At 42.1% G+C, this 26,330-nt stretch overlaps 1 protein-coding gene across 3 annotated transcripts; it reads right to left on the bottom strand.

Moving 5' to 3' along the window:
* Positions 1–817: 817 nt before the first annotated feature.
* On the bottom strand, positions 818–18,674 carry LOC104929942 (E3 ubiquitin-protein ligase E3D). Of its 3 annotated transcripts, none has more exons than XM_010744590.3 (10): positions 18,360–18,672; positions 15,018–15,229; positions 14,450–14,540; positions 12,692–12,911; positions 12,088–12,160; positions 11,931–12,009; positions 11,273–11,381; positions 10,162–10,328; positions 7,229–7,367; positions 818–1,281 (listed from the first exon to the last, which is right to left on the bottom strand). In XM_010744590.3, the coding sequence occupies exons 1-10, from the start codon at positions 18,449–18,451 to the stop codon at positions 1,261–1,263; spliced, it is 1,203 nt and encodes a 400-aa protein (XP_010742892.2). In that variant the 5' UTR covers positions 18,452–18,672; the 3' UTR covers positions 818–1,260. The 3 variants fall into 3 exon arrangements, with proteins under 3 accessions (XP_010742892.2, XP_027132789.1, XP_019124692.1); XM_027276988.1 differs by lacking the exon at positions 18,360–18,672 and adding an exon at positions 16,736–16,864; XM_019269147.2 differs by lacking the exon at positions 818–1,281 and adding an exon at positions 9,573–9,660 and having other exon boundaries at positions 7,260–7,367; positions 18,360–18,674.
* Positions 18,675–26,330: the final 7,656 nt, after the last annotated feature.

Here is a 26,330-nt window from a genome sequence, read left to right as displayed (position 1 = left end):
ATGCACTAGATGCAGGGACACCAAATTTTAAAGGGAATGGGAGAGGACGGTCAGATTGGTTTATTTCATGTTATGTCCAAAATAAGTCTATGTTAAATCAAAAGACTACATACACCCCCTTTGTGCCTTGTGTCTTACTTTGTGCTTAGCTTATGCACCTAATGCACTTGTGTCTTGCACTTTAGACATACACTTTAGATCATTTATATTGGGCTGTGATGGTCTGAGCTAAATGCTAATGTTACAGTGCTTATATTTAGAGGGTATAATGTTGACCACATTCATCCTATGGGAACCATGAACGTCTATACAGAAATGTCATGGCAGTATATCACTGAAATATTTTAGTGTGAACCAAAGTGATGGACCAACCAAATGAACAGAGTAACATTGCCCTAGTGAGATCTACATTGCTCATGTGGTAATACTCTAAGCACTACTTGACCGGCCCATAGCATGATGAACTTGGTGGAGAGTGTATGTTTCCAATTCAAAGCTCCATTTGTCAGAGTTTAAGCACACATTTTCATAATGATTCTGACTACCACATGTTACATAAATACCATCAATTGCTTACACACACTCACACATAAACCCACGACTAGACGAAAATCACCTTGCTCAAGCTGTAATTACAGTACACTCAAGTGGAGGATGCACTGCTGTACCCTGGGTCTGAAGTGCCTCTAAAATAACTTTCATCAAGAGCCAACTCAAGAACAATGTCCCACATATCAGCCAGCAGTGCTCTTCAGCAGAGAGAAAAACGACACGATGAGAGGTAATACTTCCAAACAGTTTAATCTGTTTTTTTTTTTTTTTGTTTTGGCAAAGATGGCTGGAAAAATACAAAATAAAGTTTAGAAGTGAACAAAGATAAAATGATAAACGAGATGTAACGATCTATTCTATCAAAAATAATTCTGATGTTGTTGATCTCTTCCAGTTTTACATTTACTGGATCTGCGTTAACATTTAGTAACCTGGCAGCATCCTGTTTCAACATGAGTTGGTTTGCAGGTGATGACACACTGCCAAACCACAGCTTGACTTAAACAAGCCATTCCACACTTCCTGCATTTCCTCCAGCAGTAATCTTCATTCTTATACCTATTGGAAATCTGTGGAGGATGTTACATTGACACATACAGACATACAGCACATGTACATGTTTAAAGGTTCCTCTCTCAGCTGTCCCAGGTCCTCTTGAACTCTCTACCAAGAGTGACGAGTGAAGTCTTGATCTCCTGGCATCTGACCTTACAGTCTCAGGTAGGCCACCTAAAAACAACAGGCAAAATGTTAGGAGAGGGTCAAACCTATGTGGACACTTGACACATGAGAACAACTTCACAAAAAACTCCAGTTTTTACTGTGCAATGAGGATTTTTGTTCCCCAAAGGGCTGGATGTACTGGATCTCTACAGTCTGCTGATCAGCCCAGCAACCTATTATCTGCAATTACTGTCATCAAACAACAAAACCCCCACAGGTGGTAGGGATTTATTCAACTTCTAAAACACACATACAGATAAACAAAGCACAGAGAACAAATCAGCTCGGCCCTGTTCCCTTTCTCTCTCTTCCTCCATCTGCTATTCCTGGGTGTTTGCCTACTGCAGACAATGGTTGCGCTCCGCTGAGGCCTCTATATTGGGATGATGGATGAGGGCATTTGCCTCACTCAAGGCTCTGCCTTCTCCGTCCCCATGCCAATGTCTGCTCACCACTCAAGCGCATCAATGGTAACTCATACAAATGATAACAAACGGCAACTGGAGGTGAGCTGCTCCTAACACACCTCTGAGTCCCAGAAAAAGAAGACAAAGTGTGATAAGGAACCAAGAACGATGGCGGATGGATGGAGTATTGACAGAGGAGAGAAGGTGGCTTATGATTGGAGGGTTGCTAGGTTAAAGATGTAAGAAAATGTAGCTAGAGAAAGAGTTAATGTGCTCCTCTCTCTTGACAAGTTGCAGCTGAGCAAGGCACAAAACCCACAACTCATTCCGGGAGTCATACACTGGCTAACACTAGAAACCCAAAGTGTGAATGTATGAAACTCAAGTAGGTGCTGGAATACTGAATGAGGTCATGCTTAAAGCCTGTGAAAAAATCTTAATTGATATTTATTAATTGTTTATTACTCAAAACTTGACTGACAGTGACCTTAAGGGTTACTACAAAGCATGTTCACCACAGCCAAGGTTTATTTGCGTTAGCTGGCAAAAAACATGAATTTCACAATGGTGGTCAACTTTCTTTGTTAATCGAGGTCTTCTTCATCAGGCTCTGTGGGCGTTCCCATAGAAGGAGGTGTTAGATCCACATAAAATGGAGCGACTGTGTGCCGCCTACTTCAGTGAAGAGGAACAGGTCATTACAATGGAGAGCTATGTCGCATCTCTGCAAAGATTTTACAGCAAAGGGCAACACTTTGGCGGAAACCAATGTTATGCTGCATCCAAAGTGGACAAAACAAAAGACAGTTACTGCAGGGAAAAAAAAACTCTTTAAAACTTTAGGATACTATTTATTTATTTATTCCATCTCTACATAACTGCTCTTTAGTTGAAGTCCTGATCAGTTTAAAGGATCACTTCACCCACCCCAGTAAAAACTAGATGTTAAAATTCAATGTAAAAATCAGTGAGAGTTTATTTTATCTCCTTCCTGCCACTCTACATTTCATTCAGATACAGTATGTCGGGTTGTGTTTTGTTCAGGCATGCTGATGGAAAGAAGTTGTTGATCCATGAAGAATACATGGAAATAAGGAGTGTAGAGCTAGTCTGATAAGGGAAACTGTAACATCTGACTGATCACACTGCAACATTTCCATCACACCACTGGCTTGCCATTATAAATTTCTCTTTTAATTAAAAAAATAATAACAGCCTCATTTACATAGTGAAGTGGAGATATCCAGATGTAAACACTGGTGAAGAACAGCATCACAGACCCCCTGCTCTGTTGATAAATCCCTTTTCTCATCCATTGGTCCACGTGCAATGAATCGAGACGTGTGCATCTTAGGGGAAGTAATTTATTTCGACAAAGTGCAGGCGCTCCTGGTGGGAAGCCGCATGGACTGCAGAAAGGCTGAAGCGATGTATGATCGATACATCTCCTCGGTCCTTCATTGTAAAACGCTGGATCACTTTTTGGATTAGTTTCTGTCTAACCTACATGCCGTCTCTGTGGGAGTGAGGGGGAGATTAATGAGTTGGGGGGGGGGTAGGTAGGTGGAGAGGGTGTTGTCTGTTCTTGGGGTAAAGAGTGACACTTGGAGCTTGAGCCACTTTACACCCCATTACACTGGCAGGCCCAGGGATGGAGGGCGGGGAGCACAGCAGCCCAGACAACAGTAGACATTCCACATGAAGCATAATAACAGGCTGGGTTATGGAGCGAGCTTTGATCTAACCACACACACAGACACACAATTCAAAAGTCACCTGAAAACTCGGCATTAGTGCTGTTATAGACGGGTTGGGCTGTTGTGGTTAGGAATCAAATATTGTGCTATGCTGTAATTACAGACATTCTGACATCATAGCAGGAAGAGCATAGGTGTAATTAATAACAATAACGTCTGCATTTCATTTAGGTGAGCCAGTTATAAGACTATTTCACAGCGCACATTTTGACTTTTCGTTGTAGGAAAAGCACAAGAGGTTACTAATAACGTTAACAATGGCTCTGTTGTATTTGAGTGTCCCGGTAAGCCCTGACGGTGTCACAGTGAGCCGGCACGAACAATACCAGCAGCCTGAATCTGAAGCAGCTACATGGAATTCAGCCATCAGTAATCTCATTATTTACACCTGTGCTTTCCCTACTGAGACATGTCAAAATGTTTTCTGTGGAAAACACCTATTGTGCACACTCGCTACGTTGCGCTCACTGAAAATAACTAGGGCACTTCAGTTGAACTGAGCCACCATTGCGTTATTAGCAACACCTGTGCTTTTTCCTGTTAGGAAAACAGTCCCTGTCCCGTCTTCACATTGTCAAACACAGCTGTTAGTTACAGTTACAGTCAGATGTTCAGCCAACAGTTAAAGCCAGTTATCTGAACCACATACATGGAAGCCACCGCAGAGGTAAAAGTTCTTGGAAGATCCATCATAATTGAAATTTTTACACCAAGTCACAGTCGAACCAGTGGCTTTGTGAAACTATATTCTACATTTAGAGAGCTTAGAGAGCTTTCGCCTGATTAGTCCTCACCTCAGGTCTGTGTACAGCTTGTTCTGGATCAGCATCTCCCTGATTTACTTATTTGAATTGCACAGCAGACGTTTTGACTTGTCATCACATGAAAAGCACAGATGTTTCTGATGACTTTAATAATGCCTCACTACTTTTAGGTGTGCCAGTAAATCATGCTAGTAAGCACAGTATGCACAATACCAGGGCTGGAATAGGCTCACCTAAATGGCATACAGTTGTTCTTAATTGACCATGAGGCGCGCGGGTAGGACTGTGGCTGACCCCTCAACAATCTGGACATAAACTCTGAGTCACCCCTATCTGGCAGGAGGCTGCAGTCCATCAGGACCCACCGACTGCTGCTGGCCTCAACAACAAGGCCCAGGTTGCCCTCTGACACTGACTTTCTTGCTCCACCTCCCAGACCAACTTACATTAAAAGTAGGGACTACTGACTGTGTAGATGACATGGAAAAAAAAGTCTATTCATATCAGGAGTTCGGTGAGCTCACATGGCTCTCAGCACAGCTCCACTTCAACCTGAGCAGAGATCTAATCGGCCAGAATAAGTGAAAGCACCTGTGTGGGTGTGCTGGGCCTTTACCATCCCTCTTCATTTTCTATTCCAAACAAGTGAGTTTGAACTGTTGTGTTAAATTTGTTCACTTCTGTTCGATAGTATGAAAAACACAACATAAGATGTCCTTTAAATGAGCCGGAGGTGACTGTGAGAGCTTTTCCTCACTTGAGACTCAAAGTACAAAAACTATTGCTCTTAACACCCACCCTGTTTCTCTCATCTTCATCTCATCGTCTCTAGCAGATGCAACTCAGTCAGATCATTAGAAGCTCCCCATTGCATGCTGGTCCTCCTCTTCAGACACTCTGGACTCCACAGTGTTTAAACATGGACTCTTAGATGCTCTCAGACCATCTCCGGTAACTCTAGTCCCTATGATCACATTTCAGTGATTACCTTCCTGTCCTCTGCCTCCTATAGCACAAGCATCTACTATCAGGAAGTGTTCAAGTGTGGCAATTTATCACACTCCATTTACAGCTGTAACGCTTCCAACACAGACAGATACTATGTCCTATGTCTGGGTCGCTCTATCTGTAGGCTTCTCCATTACAGCCGAGCCTAATTCGCCGCCGCCCACTATCGTCATGATGTTTTCTCCGAAAACAACAATTGTGCCACAACGTGAAGGGAAAAACAGTGTCTGAATTTTCATTCGTTTCATCCTCAGGGCTCATGGCGTGAGAGCGAAACCACAGTATGCAATTTAAGGTGTGACGCGCAATATCTTTTGGCAAAACAGGAGCCTCCTCTTGGTGAAATAATTACTATAGCAATAGCAATCTGGTGTAACTGAGCCCTCTACTCCAAATCTCACTTCTAAAGGTGACAAACTGCTGAATTTCAGCTTTTAAATTGTGTTATTCCAACAAGATAAATCACAGTACGAGCTCAGGTTGACAACAGATCAGATAGTTGCAGAAAGTCTGACTCTCGTTCATTGTTGTTAGAGTAGACCAAAATCTTTTGTTCTTTAGAGATAAGGGTTTCCTTCACTGCACGACAAGAACAATAAACACATTGCCCCGTTTCACAGGCCTGGTAAAGCATGTTTTAGCTGCATGGTGGCATTAATGTTTCAAGTTTCACATGTGCAGACATTTGAAACATCAAAACACCATTATCAAACCAACTGGGGAACATTTGTATGCTTTCCATTCTCATAGGACATTCACAGTTTATAACGATTAGGGTGGCAGATCACCACTCGAAATTTAAATTCATTTTTGAAATGGCTTCTTGATTTGACCACCAACAATTAAACTGCATTAGTTGGTTGAAAACGCCTGCAGCAGTTGACTTTCTAACTTTTACAGCTGACTCATATTAAATGAGAACCCTGTGAAAGAGTTCTTAGATATGGATTTAATGGCTGCATGACATCATGCTGAAAAACTGAGGCTAAAGCAGTGAAAAAAAAAAAAAAAAAAAAAAAAAGTGATCACCCTGGCTAATTGATGATCCATGTGGAAAGCATGGAAACAAAGTGTACAGTTCTCTTTCATAATATTTCGCTCAATGTCTCAGTATGGGATGCACGCCTCGCTACAGACCTCAGAAGCTGATCTCATTATGCCAATCCTGATTGACTGGTGAAACGTGTCCGTCCACTCTCGGTAGTGCCACCTACCTTAAATAGCCCATGCGGCACCACGTCATTCAAACACCTCTTCTCACTCGGAGCATATCTCGTGTCCTGGGCTAGCTAGCTAAACGATCCACAGACAGCTCTTATTTAGATTAAGAAAGACTCCAATCTACTTGAACACCCTCTGCCTAGGCTGGCAACAAAAGAGAAGGCAGATTTGCCTCTCAGACATTTGCTTATTGTATAATATTTCAGCTCTTGTATTGTGTAGCGGATGGAAAACTTGTTGAAATGGTAGGAGTCACTTCCTAAACTTTCTGAGCAGGAAGTGGAGGATAATGGTGCTAATTACCCCTGTAACTACGTTTAAATCGTCTCGGAGAATAGAGTTGTCAGCAAAGTTAACACCTCCTATTTTCTCGTCAAAGCGCCTTTCCTTGGCAACTCGGGCTAAATATACACATTTTGTACAATTACAGGTGCATAAAAGCTGGAATACGGCTGACAGAAGTTAAACCTTTGCGTTTGACCCACATAATCCCTAAAGCGGAGCTGTTAACTGAAAGCTCTGAATCATGAAATTAATTAAGACCGGATAAAAACACTGTCAGGCACTACTGAATAATGGATAAACAAGGTGCTGTAAGTAAGAAGTAAGTGATTGCTGTCAGTGAAGAGCGCGCTTGTCATGCTGCTAATGCAGCTTTTTACACAAGATAAACATTGAGCGTCTTTCTGCTTATATTGCACTACATAAGCATTTTACAAACATCACTGGACGTGGCTCTGCAAAGGATCAACATGCATCGTCTGTTACCTATTACAGTACACAGTGACAGGCTCACCTCATAGGACCTCATGCGGCGCATAGACACAGGGAGTGTAGAGTTGCTGTCATCTATCACCTGCAGCAGCTCCTCACACACCTTCAGCGGCAGCACCACAGGATGTCCTATAGCGTTGACCTCCCAACTAGTTACAATGCTGGAAACACACACACACGCACAGAGCAGAGTAGGAGGGATTTATGTTGACTGCCACGGCGTTATACGACCAAGATGATGCCTGGAATAGCTGCTGTAAATCCTAAGATGAAGCATTTATCCGGACGTTTTAATTAAGTTGTTTTAAAGTGTAAACTGCATTAGATAACTAGGGATACATAAAAGTGGATTGATGGTGAGTGTGTGTGGTATCATGATGTGTGTGAGATGAAAAAGGAAAGGGCTGAAAGGGGAAGAGGAAGAGTGATTGAGAGGAGAAAGATTGATGCTCTGTCAGTGTGTGGTGCTGGATGAGTTTGTTTGGGTGACATTTAGCCATCTGTGCAGATCCTGAGAGGAAAAGTCTCCTCAAAAAGTTTTGGCAGTTCTACAGTTCTCCTTAAGAAACCACGCTGAAGAAACACTGCTGCTTTACATGCACAGAAAATCAGGTTTAGCTCTTTACACAGAAAATCTAAATCAAGTTATAATGTAAAGCACATAAACCAGTCCACATCATTATTCTTTTAGCAGGGTATATAGTGAATGTCATCTACAACTAGGTTTGATTACTCGTGTATCAAAATGAATTCTACATCCTGTACAATTTCCATTCGACTCAATTTCCAAATCTATGAGACTTCAATCCCATTGTACCAGACTGTGATGGTGCCTGAGACTTTCACTCAACTCATAATCAAGTCACTGCCATTAGTGACAAGCGTAATCCACTTAGGCACTGGCTCACTGATTCTCCAGCCAATTATTGGCAGTTTTAACAACACATACTGAACCCTCTGTTTCCAGTCGACTGTAACCGACTGTATCGTGAATAAGAGGGCCAACATCCAGGGAGTTCAGCTCCCCAGGCATAACATTTAATTTAAAAATGTCAGAGATGAGTGATGAAGGATGAATGGTAAATTATGTAGGGGGAAATGGAAGTGTGAGTAACACCGGCATTTAGATTTGTGAGGCTTCAGAGGGCCAGAAATAGGTGAAGATTTCAAAAAGCAATTGCTCAAATGTGAAGCGCCTTAAAGCCAAGACCTTCATTCTGTTCTGTAACTGATGAGGAGTTGGTGATCAATTCAGGTTTAAACACAGAACACACTGCAGGGCCTAACACTGACTTTTAAAAGTGAATGCCAGTCTGCCAGCCAGGGATCAGCTTTTGGTTGCAGATACTGAAAATATTGTTGCTATAGTTAGTCACCTTATATTTTGATTCATTAAAATACTATGCAGTTAATACACTCTTAACTCTTAAATGGAAATGTATCATGAAAGAAAAACTTAATTACAATAATATATAATTATAATATAAGTTTGTGTTTTTGGGTGACTAACTTTTCAGTCAAATAATAAATCTGTTATCACTAATGGAACAAATATTAAAGAAATGTTTATTTTGAGGTACACATTTTGCTGTCCCTATTTTTATATGTTAAAAAGTGATTACCACTGATGGAAAAACCAAAGCTCAAGGTTGCCAATTGGTTGCCAATTTCTCAAAATGATTGCCAATGACAACTTGGCAACCCTTTCTCTTGAGCCCTGAGGAGAATATTAAATACAGGTAGGCTGATATATTGGTTTGGGCGTTTACACCGGCCGATATCAGCTTGATATCAGCATTTGTATCAGCTGATAAGTCACAAAGAAAGTAAGAAATTGTAGCAAAGAAAAGTGGAATATGTGAAAGAGACTTGTAGAAACGGTGTCACTGTTAGTTTGTCCACCAGAGAAAGTGAAAGGTTTATTTTTCACCTGTAAAACGTGTTACTGTTAGTAAGAGAATGAGAACATTTTCTTTGGGATAGGGAAAATCTTTGACTGAAATACCACCATTGTATTTTGTGTCAGTCTAAAACGTCAAGCTGTAGCAATAAACAGCTCCAAGGTCTAAAACTGTATTTATTTATTTTCTTTTTATCTGATTTCTGTTGGGGATTGAAATAACCTCTGCAGTTTGAAACAATTCATACGACCAGTGACGAAGTGAATTTCAGATCTGTTGATTCTTTTTCAGACTTGATAAAAACAGTCGTGGCATGTTTTACCAGGACACAACTTGCTGTGCACCTATGGTGAAATGGTTTCCCATGTATCACTCACAGTAAATTGTGCCATTTAAATGCATTCTTGCTGCTTTGATTGAGAAGACAGGCCTCCCCCCTTTCATGTGAGTATTTCCTCTAATTACCCTCTCTCTGTCAGTCAGCCAGCCGGTGGGGACTTGTCAAAATTGTAGAAGCATCACAACTTCTCTGTTCTGCTTTCGCTTTACACGGCTGCAGGGAAGGAGAGGAAGAGGAGGAGGAGGAGGAAGAGGAAAAAACGCTGAGTTCAGTTGAAAATAATGAGGGTGGAAGGCTTCTCCACTGGGGTGCTGCTGTTCTGAACATGGAGAACCACATGCAGCACATCCATCCACCTACACCTCTCTAATGCATCTCAAAAAGGTACACAGAGCCTCGCTCCAGTCAAAACAACATCCCTTGTATGTGCAACAAACGCGAGGCGATAAACACGTTTGATGGCAATCTTATGCGCAAAATAACAGACAATTAGGTCTGAGCGGGCTCCTCAGTGCAAAGTGTTCAATTAAGACCTAAAATCTGTTCACTCAAAGACAAAGCAGTCTTTCATCTCTCGCAGTGAGCCGAGACAGTTGGTGATTGAGAGGCTGCGTTGGAAAGATGAAAGGATAAGATTAAGAAGAGGAAAACAAAGATAGAAGTGGGGGGAGAGAGGGATGGGAGGTGGAGGATGCGGTAAGTGTCCTCGCTTACTCTCTCTGCTGGGTGCCTTCGTGAAAGCAGGCGGTGTAGAGGAGTTTGAGAGCTCTGGCAGCTCTGGGTGATGGACTGTGAAGAGCGGGGGAGCCGATGGACCTCTCGCCCCCGACACACATCTCTGGGACTGACGCTGTGATGGAGTCGCTGTTCAGCAGCCAGAGCTGCAGGAGGAGCGGACAGGTCACACTCGAGATACACACATGGGTGACGCAATCACACAGCCTGCCACGTAAACTCTACGGGTCCACTCATGCATGCTGGGGTTATTGTCATAATGTGCTTTTAATGACCCTCATATTTTGCTTGACATTGTTTTATTACTTTTAATACTTCATGGATTTTCCTAATTGTAAGAAAATTAAAGTCTGCTACAGAAAATAAAGCATCACTTTCCAGCTGTAAAATGTTTTTTCTTATGCTTTATCTTTGTGGCTGGTACTTTACTATCATTTTTCCTCATGACACTGAGGAAGTAAGGCTGTCAACAAAACACAAGGGTTAGAGAGCACACCACCTCTGACATGATGCAGCATATTTGCTTTTATATTCATGGAAGAATTTGGTCCATTTTAGTCCAATTTCACAGAAGATTAATTATATAGTTATTGTTATACATCTTTAGTGAGGAGTTTAAGGTCGGCCAAGAACATAACTTGTGGAAAACTGTAATACTTTGGACATTTTATATGGACATATTAGCAAACAAATGTTACTTGCCAGCTTCAATTAAAATGTTATTGATACTGAAATACACACACACACACACACACACACACACACTCAAACTTAAATAGTAATAAAATAGTACTCAAAACTACATTATGAAAAGGACAGTTCTGTCCAATAATATTTTTTTTTGACAACTGCAATCCTTTTTTTGCAGCTATTTCTGTTTTTTTAGCCACTTGTAATAATCCACTTGTAGCTGATTATAAAGAAGCTAAAAGCCTGGCAGTATGTTCAACAACTCTCTATCACAGCCAATCAGCTTTTCAGATCGCTTCAAGAACCTGCCACATCGCCCTTTTCCAATTAACCAATAATCGAGTAGTCTATTTTTACTAAAATGTCATGGGCTTCTCTGATTATGGGAGTTCATTCTTACCAACAAGAAGGCTTTTCCATCAGGAGTCTGGACAGAGAAGTGGAAGCTGCTCAGTGAGTTGGACAGCTCCAGCAGCCTGGCTGCTATAACCCTCTCCAGGAAGACAGATCTGTCCAACGACAATGTTCATTCATTTACACATTGAGTCTTTACAGAGCACATTAACATTCAGTTATTTAACCTCATGCACTCACAGTAGGAGGTATGGATGCCACCAAGGTAAAGTTATGATTTACTTTTTATGCCTGGACCTGAAGTCCAATAATGCAGCCAATCATTGCTCATGGACAGCAGAAGCTTTATAAAAATGGAAATTCAAAAAATCTGCTAAAAAACAAAACTCAATCAAACAAAGTGAGACTCTGATGCTCATGACTAATCTTGAAATTATTCAGCACTGTGGGTGGTTATTAAAATGTTTAATTCAAACTAACAATTGTAACCTTGTAATTATTTTTGAAAAAGCCTAAACAGAGCTAATATGCACCATTCCCCAAAGTTTTACCAAAATCCAATCAGTGGGTTAGACTGAACATACAAATTAACTGTTTTGAAGTCTTTTCTGCATCTACTGCAGATAACAGATACTTTTTATTATTTTTTCCATATGAAATAATGTGCTTCAGCAGTAATTGTCACCAGATTAACAAAAACCTGCCTGTTAAGTGAAGCTTCTGGCTTTCTGTCTCCCACAGCCGGCTCCACCACCACCTGTGTGATGTACAGCTTCAGGGTCTCTGTAAGATACAGAGCAAGGCTCATATACACAGTTATGAATTATGATTATTCTAAAAATCTATTACAGCGATGTATACCTGGTGTGACAGCCTCTCCCAGTACTAACGAACAGCTCTTGCAGGAGATGAGTGCCAGTCTGCGGCAGGTTTTCTGTGCATGACGAATGTAAAAACACAGAAAATCAATCAGCACAATATGCACCCATCTTTAACTGGGCTGTTTTAAAACCACCACTGATAGCCAGTATAACCATGACAGAAGACTGAGGAGGAGGAGAGATGGTGAGAGATATGTGGCAGGCAGTTTGTCATTTGTTCTCCTGCTCTTTCTATCTGCTACTCTCTTTTTCTCTCAGTTTCACTCATGCAACGAGTGCCACTCGTGCAGAGAATGACTAATAGAAGAGTAGGGAGATCAATCCTTGTCTACAGAGCGCCTGAGTTTGACTTCACTGAGGCAGCTGTCTGAGGAGTGCCTGTCTGTGTGGGTGAGTTTACTGTATGATACGACTATGAATCCAGTTTTTGCCTTTTTCAAACAAACATGTGATATAGACCAATATGTGCTTCCACTTCCTCACTGCAGCCAAAACACACACATCTCAAAAATCCTCAGTTTTTTTAGGAGCGCCAAGTGGCTTTGTCTTTGAAAAGTGTTTGTTTTCCTTTGCACGTCCCTCACCTTTGGATCTTGACTGTCCTCTGAGCCAACAGGGCTCACTTCGTCTGTGAGAGTCTGTTCACAGCTGCCATCTCTGGGTAAGAGAAGGAAGGTGTCACCCAGTAAACAATCCTCTGCTCGGGGTAGCAGCTTCTTGGCAAACGGATCTGGGTGGCAACACCAGTCGTCCACGATGGTGTTCCAGTTGCCATTAGGGAGAGGAAGAACTCGCTTAAACACTCTGATGAAGAGAAAAAAGCAATTACAGGTTTTCTCTCTATTATCGCTGTGTGATATCTGGAAATTGTATCTTTTCCATTAGTCCAGAGAAGATGGGAATACAAAAGAGAGAAAACAGACAGAAAGCATCTGAATGACACCAGACACTGAGGAGGACAAGTCACTTTTCATTTGTTCCTTAAAATGTATTTTTAAAGATGTAACAGAGTCTTTGAACAAATCGTTTTCTTCACATTGGACGTTTTGTAATCTTGTAATTCCTCTGTTTTACATTGTTGTGTCTGGGTGAGAGGCGGGGTACACCCTGGACAAGTCACCAGTTTAACACAGGGCACATAGAGACAACCATTCAGACTCACATTCACACCTACCTCAAAATGAACCTATTAAGTGCATGTCTTTGGACTGTGCAAGGAAACCGGAGTACCCGGAGAGCACACACAGAGACATGTGCATGCAAACCCAGCCAAGATTTGAACCAGGAACCTTCATGTCGTGTGGTGACATGGCTAACCCACTGGAGCAATATTAGTATTTATTTGAATTTTAATAGTTTTTGAATTGAAGTCCAATATTTACTCTCCTTTCAGTTCTATTTTGGGTCTCACTAACTCCTGAAGGAAATATCTTTAGTGGCTAAATGCTCCACTAGCTGGTCGCTAACTTTCTCTGCCATTTGGCGATGGGCAGGTAGCGTACAGTGGGTAAGCTGATGACTGAAAATAGCTTCCTGCTGCTGAAATGAGGTTGATGAGAGCTGAGACTGAAGCAAAACAATTTGGGCCCAATTTGGGACCAAAACAATGAAGGGAACTGCACAGTTAGGTGACACCACTAGTGACCCCTTTCCCATTACATGCCGTCTTCTGACCCATTGTTAATATAACATCACTGATTAGTGCAGCTTTAATACAACCCGTGTTTTAGTCATTCAAGTGAAGCACTTAGTATGGACTGTTTTAGGCTATGCAAAAACGTTCAGAGGGATCTTTGTGATGGTCGCAGTCAAAGGCAGCATTAATACCTCTGAGCAACCATAAAATGGAACATATTGCTGCAAAGCATAATGAGCCATAATGTTGTTGAAATTATAACTTCCCTCGCTCCAAGCACTTCTGACATTTTTACTTTCTCCAGCCCCAAAAATAAGTTTTTGGCAACTTTTAGTGGGTTATTGCTGTGAAACATAGCCAGAGGCCAGGGGTCTCTGTAATGCAGCTATTGCAATTTTCAGAATGTCACATTGCACACATTGCTGACCAGTAGAAGCTATGAGCTTAAGGCAATAAGAACAATACCACCATCCAGCTGAACCACTTCAAGGTAAGAAACACAATTGTTTTTAAATAGGTAGCGCCACCCTTTACATTACACCGAGTCAGTCAGGCTGACAACTGTGGACTCCAGCTCCATCCATCAATTTTTCTTTCCCAGACTGGGTCACATCATCAATAAACACCTCGCTCCTCTTCCTGCGGAGGAGGCTGTAAATAAAAACCCATTTCTGCTGATGCTCTTCCTTGTCCGCCTGCACCTCACCTGTCCTCGAGCAGCCTGGTCATGCAGCCTTGGCAGTAGAAGCAATAAGTCTCCTTTGCCCGGAGTGTCTCCATCACCCTGTCAGAAGCCTCTGTGAAGGCAAACAAATAAATGAGTCAGATTTGGTGAAAGGATGGTAACCTTGTACTACAGAGCAGAAAACCGATAAAACACTGTGTGGCTTGGCTAGGAAGCGAGCAATCAATCTGATTGTGATTGGATTTGTCAATGACTGTCCTTTGCTGTAACTTCTTCTTGTGCCGGGAGTGACTCAGGAAATACCAAAAGATGGAGTTTGTGGATATTATGTAAGGTTCACTTTTGATGAGATCAAATCAAAGGAGAGTATTGTCTTGACTCTGTTGATCAGTTGCTTGTGGGCTGTTGAGGATCCCAAAAGCAAAGAATTTACACCTTCACTGTCTCAGATGACAAAGTGACTCAATCCAGTTCTATTAGAATAGACAGCGTGGCTCTAAATAGCCACCAAATGACTGTTCTGGTCTTGGCACAGAGGAGTTTAGTAAAGCAAAGGGAGGTTGCACACCATAGTTGTCCTGGACGTTACCTTCATTGGTGCTTCGTGTGACACTAATGCGCAGTCTGAAATGCAGCTCCTCCCCGCAGGATTCCCCTGCAGGTGTGGGAATGCAGGACCCCTGCTCAAAGGTGACTCCTTCTGGCAAAGTGATGCTCAGCTCGCCCCTGGGAGTCCGAACCTGAAGAGAAGAATCTCCACCTGTAACGACCACATCTGCAGGACTTTTGGCCACGTCTTTCCTGGAGAGCAGATACAAGAGAACACACAAGAAAAAGAATACAGATAAGCTTAGCAGCTACCAAGTCACTAACTCCAGTAAGTCAAAGCTCCCAGGGCCCACATACAACGCTTTGTTCACAAAATCACAACTTTTGGTTTTTAGGCTTTGCTTTTTGTACAGATAAAACAAAGAAGATATAATGTTTGAATTATAGAGCATTGGAGGTGCTGCTAGGTGGATTTTGTTATCTTCAAAACAGAACCAGACCAGCCGTTTCTCCACGTTTACAGCCTTTATGTTAAACCACAACTGGCTGTTGTCTTACATTCAACGGACCGACATCAGAGTGGTACCTCTGTCTTCTTATCAACCTCTCGGAAAGAAAGAACAAGCAGATTTTCCAAAATATCCACCTGCTCTTTTAACACTTCTGGATACATTATGTAAGTTAGTTACAACAAGTCAATATCTTTGGGATGTTGACTTGTTTTCATATAAATTATACTTCAGATTCAGTAGGATCTGTAATTAGTCATGGTCTCAATACAGTGTTTAATTAGTTAGCCCTTAGTGCAGAGCATAGACTATATGAATATAATTTAATAAGATATTTTTATACATGCTGCAGAATAAACGGTCGTTTTCTCAGGTCCACTCTGTGTGGAGAGATATCATAATATAAAAAAAATAAGTCAACATTCATACTAAAGGAAAGAACTCTGAGAAACACTGCGACTATAGCACCTCTACCTCCTGCTGTGTGCTGCTGTCTCAGCTGAGGGAAAGTACTGAATAATGACTGAATGAGTTCAGACGACCACAAGCTGAGAGCAGCGCTGCTTTAAGTGAAAACAAACTGGATACAGGCTGAACAGCTCATGTTGTTATAAAGATGTACTCCAAGGAATTTTATTACACTTCTATACTTTTCTTTCTTACAGCATTAGAAACATAGATGGCGTACAGTTCTACTGAGAGTTTATTTCATTTTCACCTATGAGAAATGTTTAACTTAGTTTTGTGTACGTCTTCACTCTCAACTTTCAGACCTATATCCAGTCGTACAAAATGCAGCCACGAGTAGTAAAGAAGAAGATTTCTCCCACTGTGTGGTCATGTCCACAGTTACCTTCCACACTATACAGTACAGTCAGTGCTTTGGGTGAGAGGAGAGGACCAGAGCTCATTTTACTGCCTGCCAAATCTCATTAACCCCATCTAGTGAGATTATAGGTGAACTACATCCACCCACAACAAGCAGTGGTGCCTATATCAGGGTTTGTCAAAGAAGACAAATAACTCTGCCACTATATAAATTAGAAACATTTAGTGCAGTTAATTAATTTGTATTACTAAGAATAATGACAATATGAACAGTTCTTTATTCATATAGCACTGTTCAATATAATGTCAGGCTGAACCTGCTGTGTGTAAAGCGGCGCTTGCTGCATGAGCTTCTGGTTATTATGTGACCTTAGTAGAGTAGAGTTGTTTTTTTCTTTCATCATGACGACTTCATACTCACTTGAAACAGCACAGCATCAACATGCCACCAGGCTGAAGTCAAACAAGCTACATGTAATGTAATATATAAACACCAGTGTTGGAAGAAGCAACATCACATGATAAGAAGCTCAATAGACTTTTTTCAGCCATTTTGACTTTAAATAGCAGGGTCAAGACAGGTGTTTCTAATGATACTAATTAAGCTTCCGCTCTATTTTACTGCAGTGGAAACTTTCCAGTGAGCCAACATGCACCACAGCAGCACCCTGACTCTGTTTGACCTGAATGGAACGGGACTAGTTAACCTTAACTAGTATCATTGGTAACACCTGTGACTAGTTCATGTCAAAGCGGCTGCTGTGACAAAAGGTCTATTACAAGTAGAACTCTAGAGGGTGTCGTTTAGCTCAGTCGGTAGAGCATCCACCCCATGTACTAAGGCTCAGTCCTTGCCACGGCAGCCCTGGGTTTGAATCCGACCTGTGGCTCTTTCCCACATGTCTATCCCCATCTCTCTCTCTCTCTCTCTCTCCCCCCACATTCCTGTCACTCCTCAAGCTGTCTCTGTCAAATAAACTCTATATACGTGTAAGACATGTATCAAAAATATAAGTACTCATAATGCAGAATGGCCCATGTCAGTCTTATACCAATTTATTATAACAGTGATGTGTCGGTTGCGAACGAGCCAGTTTGAAGAGCTGGCTTTTTTAAGTAAATGATGTAACAATAGCTTTCTTATATATTTTTTTTATTTTGTTATTTCTATGCTTAAGTTTTTATAAGTGTTTCTATCTGGTTTGTGTAGCAGAGAGGTAAAGGCATTGATTGGGTGGTTTCAGAGAATTACAGAGGTCTTGAATGCAATGAAAACAATTGGCTACAGCATTTTTTTGGTATTAGAAAATGTAATTTTTACTTGTACAAAGAATTCATTGAATAATTTAGTGATGTGTACACATATAAATCACAAGGACAAACAGTGTTAAACTTGGCTGAATTATTAAAAAGGTATAAGTGATAAAACAGAGTCGTTTGGGAGCCCAAAGGACCGACTCTTCTTGGTGAGCTGAGTCAAATGATTCGGCTCACTCAAAATAACCAAACTTCCCATAACTGTATTAAAAGCTCTTTATTATATACACTATGTAGGTGTGTTGTAGGTTGGCAACAACGTAATACTGTTGTGTTTATTAATGTAGAATATTTATTTTTATGTAAACAATACTCCCCTTTAAAATATATTAGTATAAGTCATACCCCAGTATAGTACAAGTAGCCCAAACTTTTAGTTTTAGGGAACTAGTCACAACATTTAAACATGGTGGAGATGTTACATGAGCTGAGGATATACGTCTATCAGGTCAGCTCCCACTTATTCAGACCAGAGAAGCAGATATTTTGATCAAGCTGCCACAGCTTATCCTCGAGAAACTCTAACAAGAGTTTTATTTAACAGCAGCTCGACACAAAGTGGCTACATGAAAACAATAGTGAGCTCCTGCTGGATATGTCACATCACTTACAGCTAGCTGATGTTAGCTAATGCTGTTAGCTAGCCTGGTTTGTACACAGAGTACAGTCAGCTGTGACTGTGTGCCTATAATATAACATAACATAATATAATATAATATAGTAGTTACCCGACAATAAGTAGTCCGCTCTGAAGCCTTTTCCTCAGTTCTAGGAAGACTCCAGCTCCATGTGTCCTGGCTGGCATCTCCAAGTCTGCCATTCAAGAAGCGCAGTGCTCAGACAGGATAGAAAGACACGGTTCACTGCTCAAAACTCGGTGTGGCTGAGGACAGTAACGTAGCATCCGAACTAAAACAAACACCTACACATCTATCCGTCTATCTAGACGTCAATGTGATGTAGCAGAGTTCAGTGGTTGACACACATAACATTGCAGCGTGACGATAACGCCGGTGTCAAGTACTTTACAGTAAGAGTAGAGCATCCGGTCAGACGTTTCAAAATAAAAGTATTAAGCCGTCCTTTTTGACTTTCTGTGACAGTCGACACATGTTTGGATGTGGACATTAAGACTATATCTATCTATCTATCTATCTATCTATCTATCTATCTATCTATCTATCTATCTATCTATCTATCTATCTATCTATCTATCTATAAAAAAATCCATGTACATATATGAATCTAGCCTGAATTTAAACATATCTTAGCCTTTTATTGACTCAAAGTTGGAGTCAGTCATACAAGACAACACACAGCATTTTTCACATTTATGCTAGGATAAAAACATATGAGACATAATGTACTAAGCACAATGTGGCACATACTGTATGTATGTATGTACAACCAGCTTAGAGGTCCAGTGTGTAACATAAGTGACATCTAGTGGTGAGGCTGCAGACTGCAACCAACTGGAGCAGGAGGAGAAACTATGATGCCTGTGAAACTCAGCAAAAAAAACAAAAGTTTTTAGTTTGTCCTTTCTGGGCTAGATATGGTGGACTGTGGGAGGGGACCTGTTCCTTCTGTAGATATAAAGGGTTCATTCTAAGGTAACAAAAACACAATGATTATTATTTCTTAGTCGTCCCAAATGCTGATATAGAGCACAGCCTCACTGTGACTTTTAACTTCATGTATCCCTCTGCTTCACAGATTCTATATTGTTTCGTTGATTGTGGTCATCTACAACATTTAAAATGGTCTTCAGAATGGGATGAAGGGAAGGAAATAAGCCTGGATAATTCAGTGCAAACCTGCAGGTGTGCTCATATCACATTTGCTGACCTTGACCAATTAGAGGAAAGAAAAAACACTGTGAGGCAAACAATGTGGATTTTGAACTGCTTTCAGACTTAGCTTAGAGTTTAGAAATCTTAACGTCAACTTGGCTGTGGTACATTCCCCGGGAGCAGTGAACCCGGGGGTTCAGTGCTGTTCCAAAGTTTGGGATCCCAATTTCATGTTTTTCGAAACAAAATCTTTTTTTTTTTGTCTACAAAAATATCAAATTGATCAGAAATACATTTTAGACATTGTAAATAGTGTAAATGACTATTATTAATGGAATATCCACATAGGTGTACAGAGGCCCATTATTAGCAACCATCACTCCTGTGTTTCAATTGCACGTTGTGTTTGCAAACATGGAATTTTCTATTTTCTATGTGACCCCAAACTTTTGAATGTACATACATACATACACACACACACTCAGTATCTCACAAAAGTGAGTACACCCCTCACATTTCTGCAAATATTTCATTATATCTTTTATCATTATATCATTATATCATTTTTCATTATGATCTTTTTCATGGGACAACACTGAAGAAATGACACTTTGATACAATGTAAAGTAGTCAGTGTACTACTACTTAGCTACTTCTTATCCTTAACACTCTCTGGTCTTCTTTCCCTTTGGTCGACGCTGTTTTCCCCTGCTGCCGCTGATTGGATGTTTTGTCTGCCGTTTGTAGACGTCGTCCAAAAAGATGTTTTCTATGGGAGAGTAGCTGATGGAGGACCAGGTGAGGATGGAGCCGAGATTTGGCCTAAAAAACAATTATATTTTGGAAATGGTGGATTTAAAAGTCCAAAAAACACTATGAATATTGATATATATTAATGATCATTATAATGCTAATCTGTACACCGATCAGCCTCAACATTAGCCTCAACATTACTATGTTCCTCAAATCTGAATTTTTGTTTTGTGGCAGGGCTCAAAGTTTCCCAGCAGACCATTGCAAAAAACATCGCACTGCCTATGCTGGCTTGCCTTCTTTCTACAGTGCATCCAGGTGCCATGTATTTCCCAGTTAAGCAAAGCACCTGGCCATCCATGTGATGTAATTCCAATAATCCGTGGTTCAGTTCTGATGCTCACATGCCCATTGTTGGCGCTTTTGGCAGTGGACAGGAGTCGGCATGGGCACCCTGACTTCTCTGAAGGGTTAGGGTTAGGCTACCACACAGATGCTCTGACCCAGTCGTCGAGCCATCAAGGTTTGGTTTTTGTCAAATTTGCTCAAATTCTGACATTTTCCTGCTTTTAACATGTCAACTTTGAGGACAAAACATTCACTTGCTGCCTAATATATCCCACCCACTGATAGGTACCATTATAATGAGATGATCAGTGTTATTCGCTTCACCTGTCAGTAGTCATAATGTTATGGCTGATTGGTGTATAAAGGGACATTTAAATAGGTAAAATAACAGTTGCAGTTTCTAGATTAAATCATAGAGAAAGCCCATCTATGTGGCATATCCTACTGACCTTATATCTTCCCTAAAAATCTGCAGCTGTTAAACTCAAAATTTGTGATCATAAAGTAAATAATTATTTGTACATTGAGACAAGCATGCGCACAGGCGTCCACTGAGTTGACATGGCATGACACTTATCACCCGTCACCTTTCGTTATTTGGTGTACTCGCAATACGTGTGCCTGTACGCATGCGTATTGAATGCGTATTTTTCAGTCTTTATGCGGCGTTAGGCGCGTCGCGTTAAGGCGTTTTAAAGTATAGTGTGTGCTGGCATAAAATGCCCCCCTACACATTTCCTCATGCAAACCATGAACACACTTAGACTGACACATGCCCTTAGGCTTTTGCACCCTCATGGTGCATGTACATCACACTGCTTTATTAACAAAACCATAACTCATGACAGAGTCCATGAAACAACCCTGCATTCGAGCCTTTCCTAAAAAAGAGCATGTGTTTAAATATGTTTTGAGATGTGTTTGGGAAAAATTGTGACACCCTGTAAGAACTACAGAGTAAACAGGTACAGCTCTTCACTTCACACTGTAGGTACAGCCATTACAATCACAGATTCCATCTGTAAAACTGGATCTATCACAGACTCTACTTTCATTTTCTTTGGCTTTGTAAAACCACGTTTTTGTATATAAATGTTTGCCAGTTAATGTTATCCCAGAAAAGACTAGCACAACACTGGGAATTGAGTATGCTGGTAAGATATAAATGCTTAACATCTTTTAATGTTGGGTAGTTGACCTATACCAAAGTTGTCATTTTTTTTATAACACGATCATTGTTTTGATTTATATTCTAAAATTCACAAAATAACATCAGCTGTCGAACACAATACACTTGGACGAAAATATTGAGTTACTGTTGGCGGGAATTTGGTTGAACTAACTGAATTTGAATATTTGTCTGACACTATTGTTGTCCTTTGGTCTATGCCATTCACAGATGTATGTTTATTAATTTCTAGCTCTGTTCGAGGGCTTTAACTGCAGACTGTTGTTAACCCTCCTTTTCAGTGTTATTAAAACTAATATATGTTGCACTACACAGGAGTACCTGTAATCATGTTTTTTTTATGCAATTTCTTTTTATTTACCACAAGTGAAATGAAGAATTAAAAACAAACTAACCACCTCCAACACCAAAGTTTTCCACGCAGGGGACATTTCAGTTCAATTCGTTTTCTCCAGACGGGAGAAACCACGGCAGCAGTTTCTTTGCAGTCCAGTTCACGAAACATCTGAATTTACTCTTCTTTTCTCTTTGACTGCTGTAAAAGTAGGAGCACACAACCAGACTCTGATTCTGTATGTGTCCTCAGTTCACCCAGGCTTCTGTTGAAACGATTCGGATTTCAGTATGGGCCAGAAAGGTTTAAGCTGGAGCTGGTCAGAATAGTACTGCACAGCGAGACTATTCTCTGATCTCCTCCTGAGGACCAGGCTCCTCCTCTTTAGTAGAGCGTGGTACTGGCTCTGCACATCCTATCAACCCAAGGTATAGTATGGTTCTGGAATAGCAGTGTGGGCCTGTAGAGTTCATCAACAGTGTGTCAGAGGACCGTGGTGGATGTAGAAACCACAAGCCGAGTCTGTTTATGGTCAGTTTCTGTCCAAGCTTCTGTTCACAAACATTCTGGACGCCAGTTTGTTGCAGGAGGTTTCATCAGAGGGTGGTGGTCTTGAACGGCTTGTGGAGTATGAGGCGCTGATAACAGCCACATATCTCTTCTTCACTGCAACATCAGTGATGGTGTTCAGCACCTCTCTGCATAAGCTGTTGAGCCGCTTCACCAGGACGTCTTGAAGGGTAACCCTGTCTAACCTTTTCCTGGATACGACAGGGACCATGCTTGTCTCTGATGGAGGAGGAGAAGTGGCCTGAAGGGAGCACGGGAGGACAGATGCCCCTGGATACCCGGTCCTGGACTGCTTTTGTTCAACCCCAACAGCCATTCAGTACATTCAGCTGCTGCGGAGGGCTGTTCATGTTGAAGGAGTGTTTGGAGGCGGGCAACCAGAAGCCCTGCAGGACTTTTGGAAAGCACCATTTAACACCACCTCCATTGGTGCCAGAGCAGTTTGGACTGAGGACCTTTTTGCTCTGCTACGGTCAGTGAATCCCGGGCATACTTCAGGGCCCCCCTGCACTGATGAATCTTGGGCTTGATGCTGCAGGTTACAGTTACTTCAAAGTTATTTTTAAATAAACACTACATAAAAAACAAGAACACTTCCGTTTCAAACTAAAACAACACAGCTTCAAAAGCCACACAGGAGGCACAAACAGCCAGAGACCGAGAACCCATCACAACCACTGAACTTCACCTGTCATGAATTGCATTCAAATATGACTCACTGAAACAATTGAGGAGGAGCGGGACACAATGGTGTGCAGGGACCCAGGGCGGAACGCACTACTGGACCGCTGAGGCAGCCTTTTGCTTCTAAACTCAACAATGTCTCTCATCTTTTTCATGCCTGTTGTTTCACCCCTCCCAACCCCCCTCAAACAAGGAAGACATGACATATCATGAAGCCAGAATGGACATATTCACACAATCACTCACGGCTAACCTACCAGGTGGACCTTTTGATTCCAAACTACTGTAGATAGAGTTTCCTTTCACCGCGATTGTGTGTCTTTACCAGCTGAAGAGAACGGCTGAAGGCAGAGAAGAGCAAAGAAGAGAGAGAGGCCTTGCCGTCCGCCTTCATAACCATCCAGTTTCCACAAAAACTCCCAGAGCCTTAAACAGCCAGCCGTCGTCAAACCAGAAAGAAAACACAACAGCTTCACTTCTCTGCTTCCCCCTCTTCCCTCCCTTACAGACAGTCTTGGTGCTGTGTTGACATGTTTGCTGTGGACATTGGTGTCTGTTGAAATGAGCAGAGATGGAGCTGAGGTCAGCTGTAGGTAGGTAACTTTACTTACTCTCAGTGTCCTTTGCTCATGCTCAACACCAGGCAGCATCACTCATCTTTTCAGCCAGTCACCTCAGATGGGAGCTTCGTTTTTCTGCTCGAAGCCTCAACCAACTGAGGACCTCAGTGACTCTGAACAACAAGGGACATTCACCTTGTCTTTATGTTAAAGTACAAGACAAATGTGTGAGACTTTACCTGCCTATTTTAAATTTGTGGAGATTGTTAAAAACTATAGTGGGTTTCTTACCATTTAGACTATAAGAGGGCACAGTGCCAGCGCTCTGCAGAGCTCGCTCATATATGGTGTGTCAAACAACCCCTGTGAAGGAAAGAAAGTCATGCTTGCTCTTTGGTTCGTTTATTTGGAGGTTATTAACTCCTTTTTCAGAAAAGTTTACCGTCTAAGTCCAGTTAAAAACACTCTCACTTACCCGTATGGGTCTGTAGATGGTCATCCTTCCTTCACAAAGGAACATTTCGTTGCTGTATGTCAAAAATTGCAGTGTGAGCAGCAGGTTCATCATTGGTGGTCAGAGGACATGGTGTGCAGTAGAAACCCACGCCGGTCTGGTTCTGGATGGCAGTGTGAGCAGGAGGTTCATCAGTGGTGGTCACGAGGAATGCTGCAGCGCCGAAAACCACAGCCGGAGTCTTGGTTCTGTTAAGTTCATCCAGCTTCTTCTGTCCATCAAAGAACATCTGGACGGCCGCAGTTGTGAGGAGGTTCATAGAGGGGGTCTGACGGCTTGTGGAGTCTGAGATGTAAAACAGCGCACATATTTCTCTCACTGCAACATCAGTGATGGTTTGTTCAGCAACTCTGCTGCCCCCAAAGCTGTGTTGAGCCGGCTACACCAGGCCGTCTTGAGGGCCTAACCCTGTCTAACCTTTTCCTGGATAGACAAGACCCATGTTGTCTCTGATGGAGGCGGAGAAAGCAGAAAGGAACAGTGAGCCCTACTGAAGGAAGCACCGAGAACCCGCACAACCACAGCACAGCCCCCGCACCGGCACGCACCAGAGGTACAGGCACGAAGCCGTGGATACCCGGTTCCCTGGACTGCCTGGGACCCTATGCACTGTATTGTTCACCCACAGACAGCCATTTTACTACAGCTGTCTGGCGGGACAGGAGGGCATGTTTGTGAAGGTACGCGATTTGAGGCCATGATTGAAAAGGAGATGCGTATGGTTTGAGAGAAGAGGCAGCAGAGACCACCACAGACACCCGAGGGGCCACCACCCCCGGGCCCCCGACAGACAGGGGGAGGTGTTTGGAGAAGAGTGGGGGACAACCAAAAGAAAAGGATGAACGGAACGAACGACACGGCAGGAGCTTTTGGGAAGAGCACCTTCTTAAACACCAAAACATTGGGTGCAAGAGCAGTTTGCGCACCATTTTGGTCCGGGGCCTTTTTGCGATTGGTCTGCTGCTTGAGTCAGGATCCCGGGCACACCATATTACTTCAGGGCGCTGGCTGATGATTGATGATTTGGGATATGTCTGCATGTTACAGGTATACGTTTTACAAGTCATTCAAAGTTAGTTTTTTTAAATTTAAAAACACTTCCAAAAGCAAACACAGACGACACCTCAACCCACTGAACTTCAATGATCTGAATGCATGCCAAATATGACTCACTGCGACAAATGAGCAGGAAGGGGGAACCTACTTGCTCCAGAGTTTTAGACAGGGGATCAAGACGGGACGATGGGACCGGGCTCCGTCGTTGGACAGGTCGGTTCCACTGCCGTTGGCCTCAAGCGGGCCTTCAGACTTACGAGCTAGCCCTTCCTAGGGCTTGTTCAAAACCAAGTCTCTCATTCTTATGCTGTTGTTTACACACTCCACCACACCTCAAACAATGAAGGGGTTGTGAGAGGGAATATGACCCAGTATCTCGTGTGGCAAGAGTACTACGCACTACATCCTATTTACACAATAAATCAAGGCTTAATTTCAAGGTAGATTCCCCACAAGACACGACCAGTGTCTAGAGGTCCTTTTTAGGATTGTAGAGACTTATGTAGAGGAATTTCTTTACCTATTTGACCACCACGTGCCTTCCTCTTGGAATGAGATGGACCAGTCAGACAGGGACCATAGACAGTGAAGGCCTCCTCCGGAAACACGGTTTTCTCGCCAGTTGCTCCTGGCCCAACTCCTTCATTTGCGTTAAGGAACCGTTGGCTTCTCCGTAGCAACTCCCAGCGCCTCCTTCTAACATCTTGTCCCAAGAAAGAAGGAATTCTTCACAAGCCTCTACGACTCTGTCTTGAGGGATTGTTCCCCTCTTCCTCAGTATCCTACGCCGACGGACCCAGATTCAGTGGTTTTCGACAGTCTGCGGTCATTGTTGACCCTAAGCATGAGCATGAGATGATCTTATCGATTCGGGTCCCCGCTATTTTTGTTCTTTGCG

Source organism: Larimichthys crocea, unplaced genomic scaffold, assembly GCF_000972845.2.
Source record: "Larimichthys crocea isolate SSNF unplaced genomic scaffold, L_crocea_2.0 scaffold76218, whole genome shotgun sequence".
NCBI lineage: Eukaryota > Metazoa > Chordata > Actinopteri > Sciaenidae > Larimichthys > Larimichthys crocea.
Note: the sequence above shows the minus strand (reverse complement) of the source record. Positions and strands in the feature narration are given on the sequence as shown.

Bases quoted from the DNA above. Each gene is read 5' to 3' on its own strand.
- LOC104929942 (XM_010744590.3), bottom strand. From the start codon at position 18,451: ATGGCAGACTTGGAGATGCCAGCCAGGACACATGGAGCTGGAGTCTTC. The intron at 15,230-18,359 runs GTAACTACTATA...TCTGCTCTCCAG, and splicing joins AGCGGACTACTTATTGTCGG to GAAAGACGTGGCCAAAAGTC. The intron at 14,541-15,017 runs GTAACGTCCAGG...TTGCCTTCACAG, and splicing joins CACACGAAGCACCAATGAAG to AGGCTTCTGACAGGGTGATG.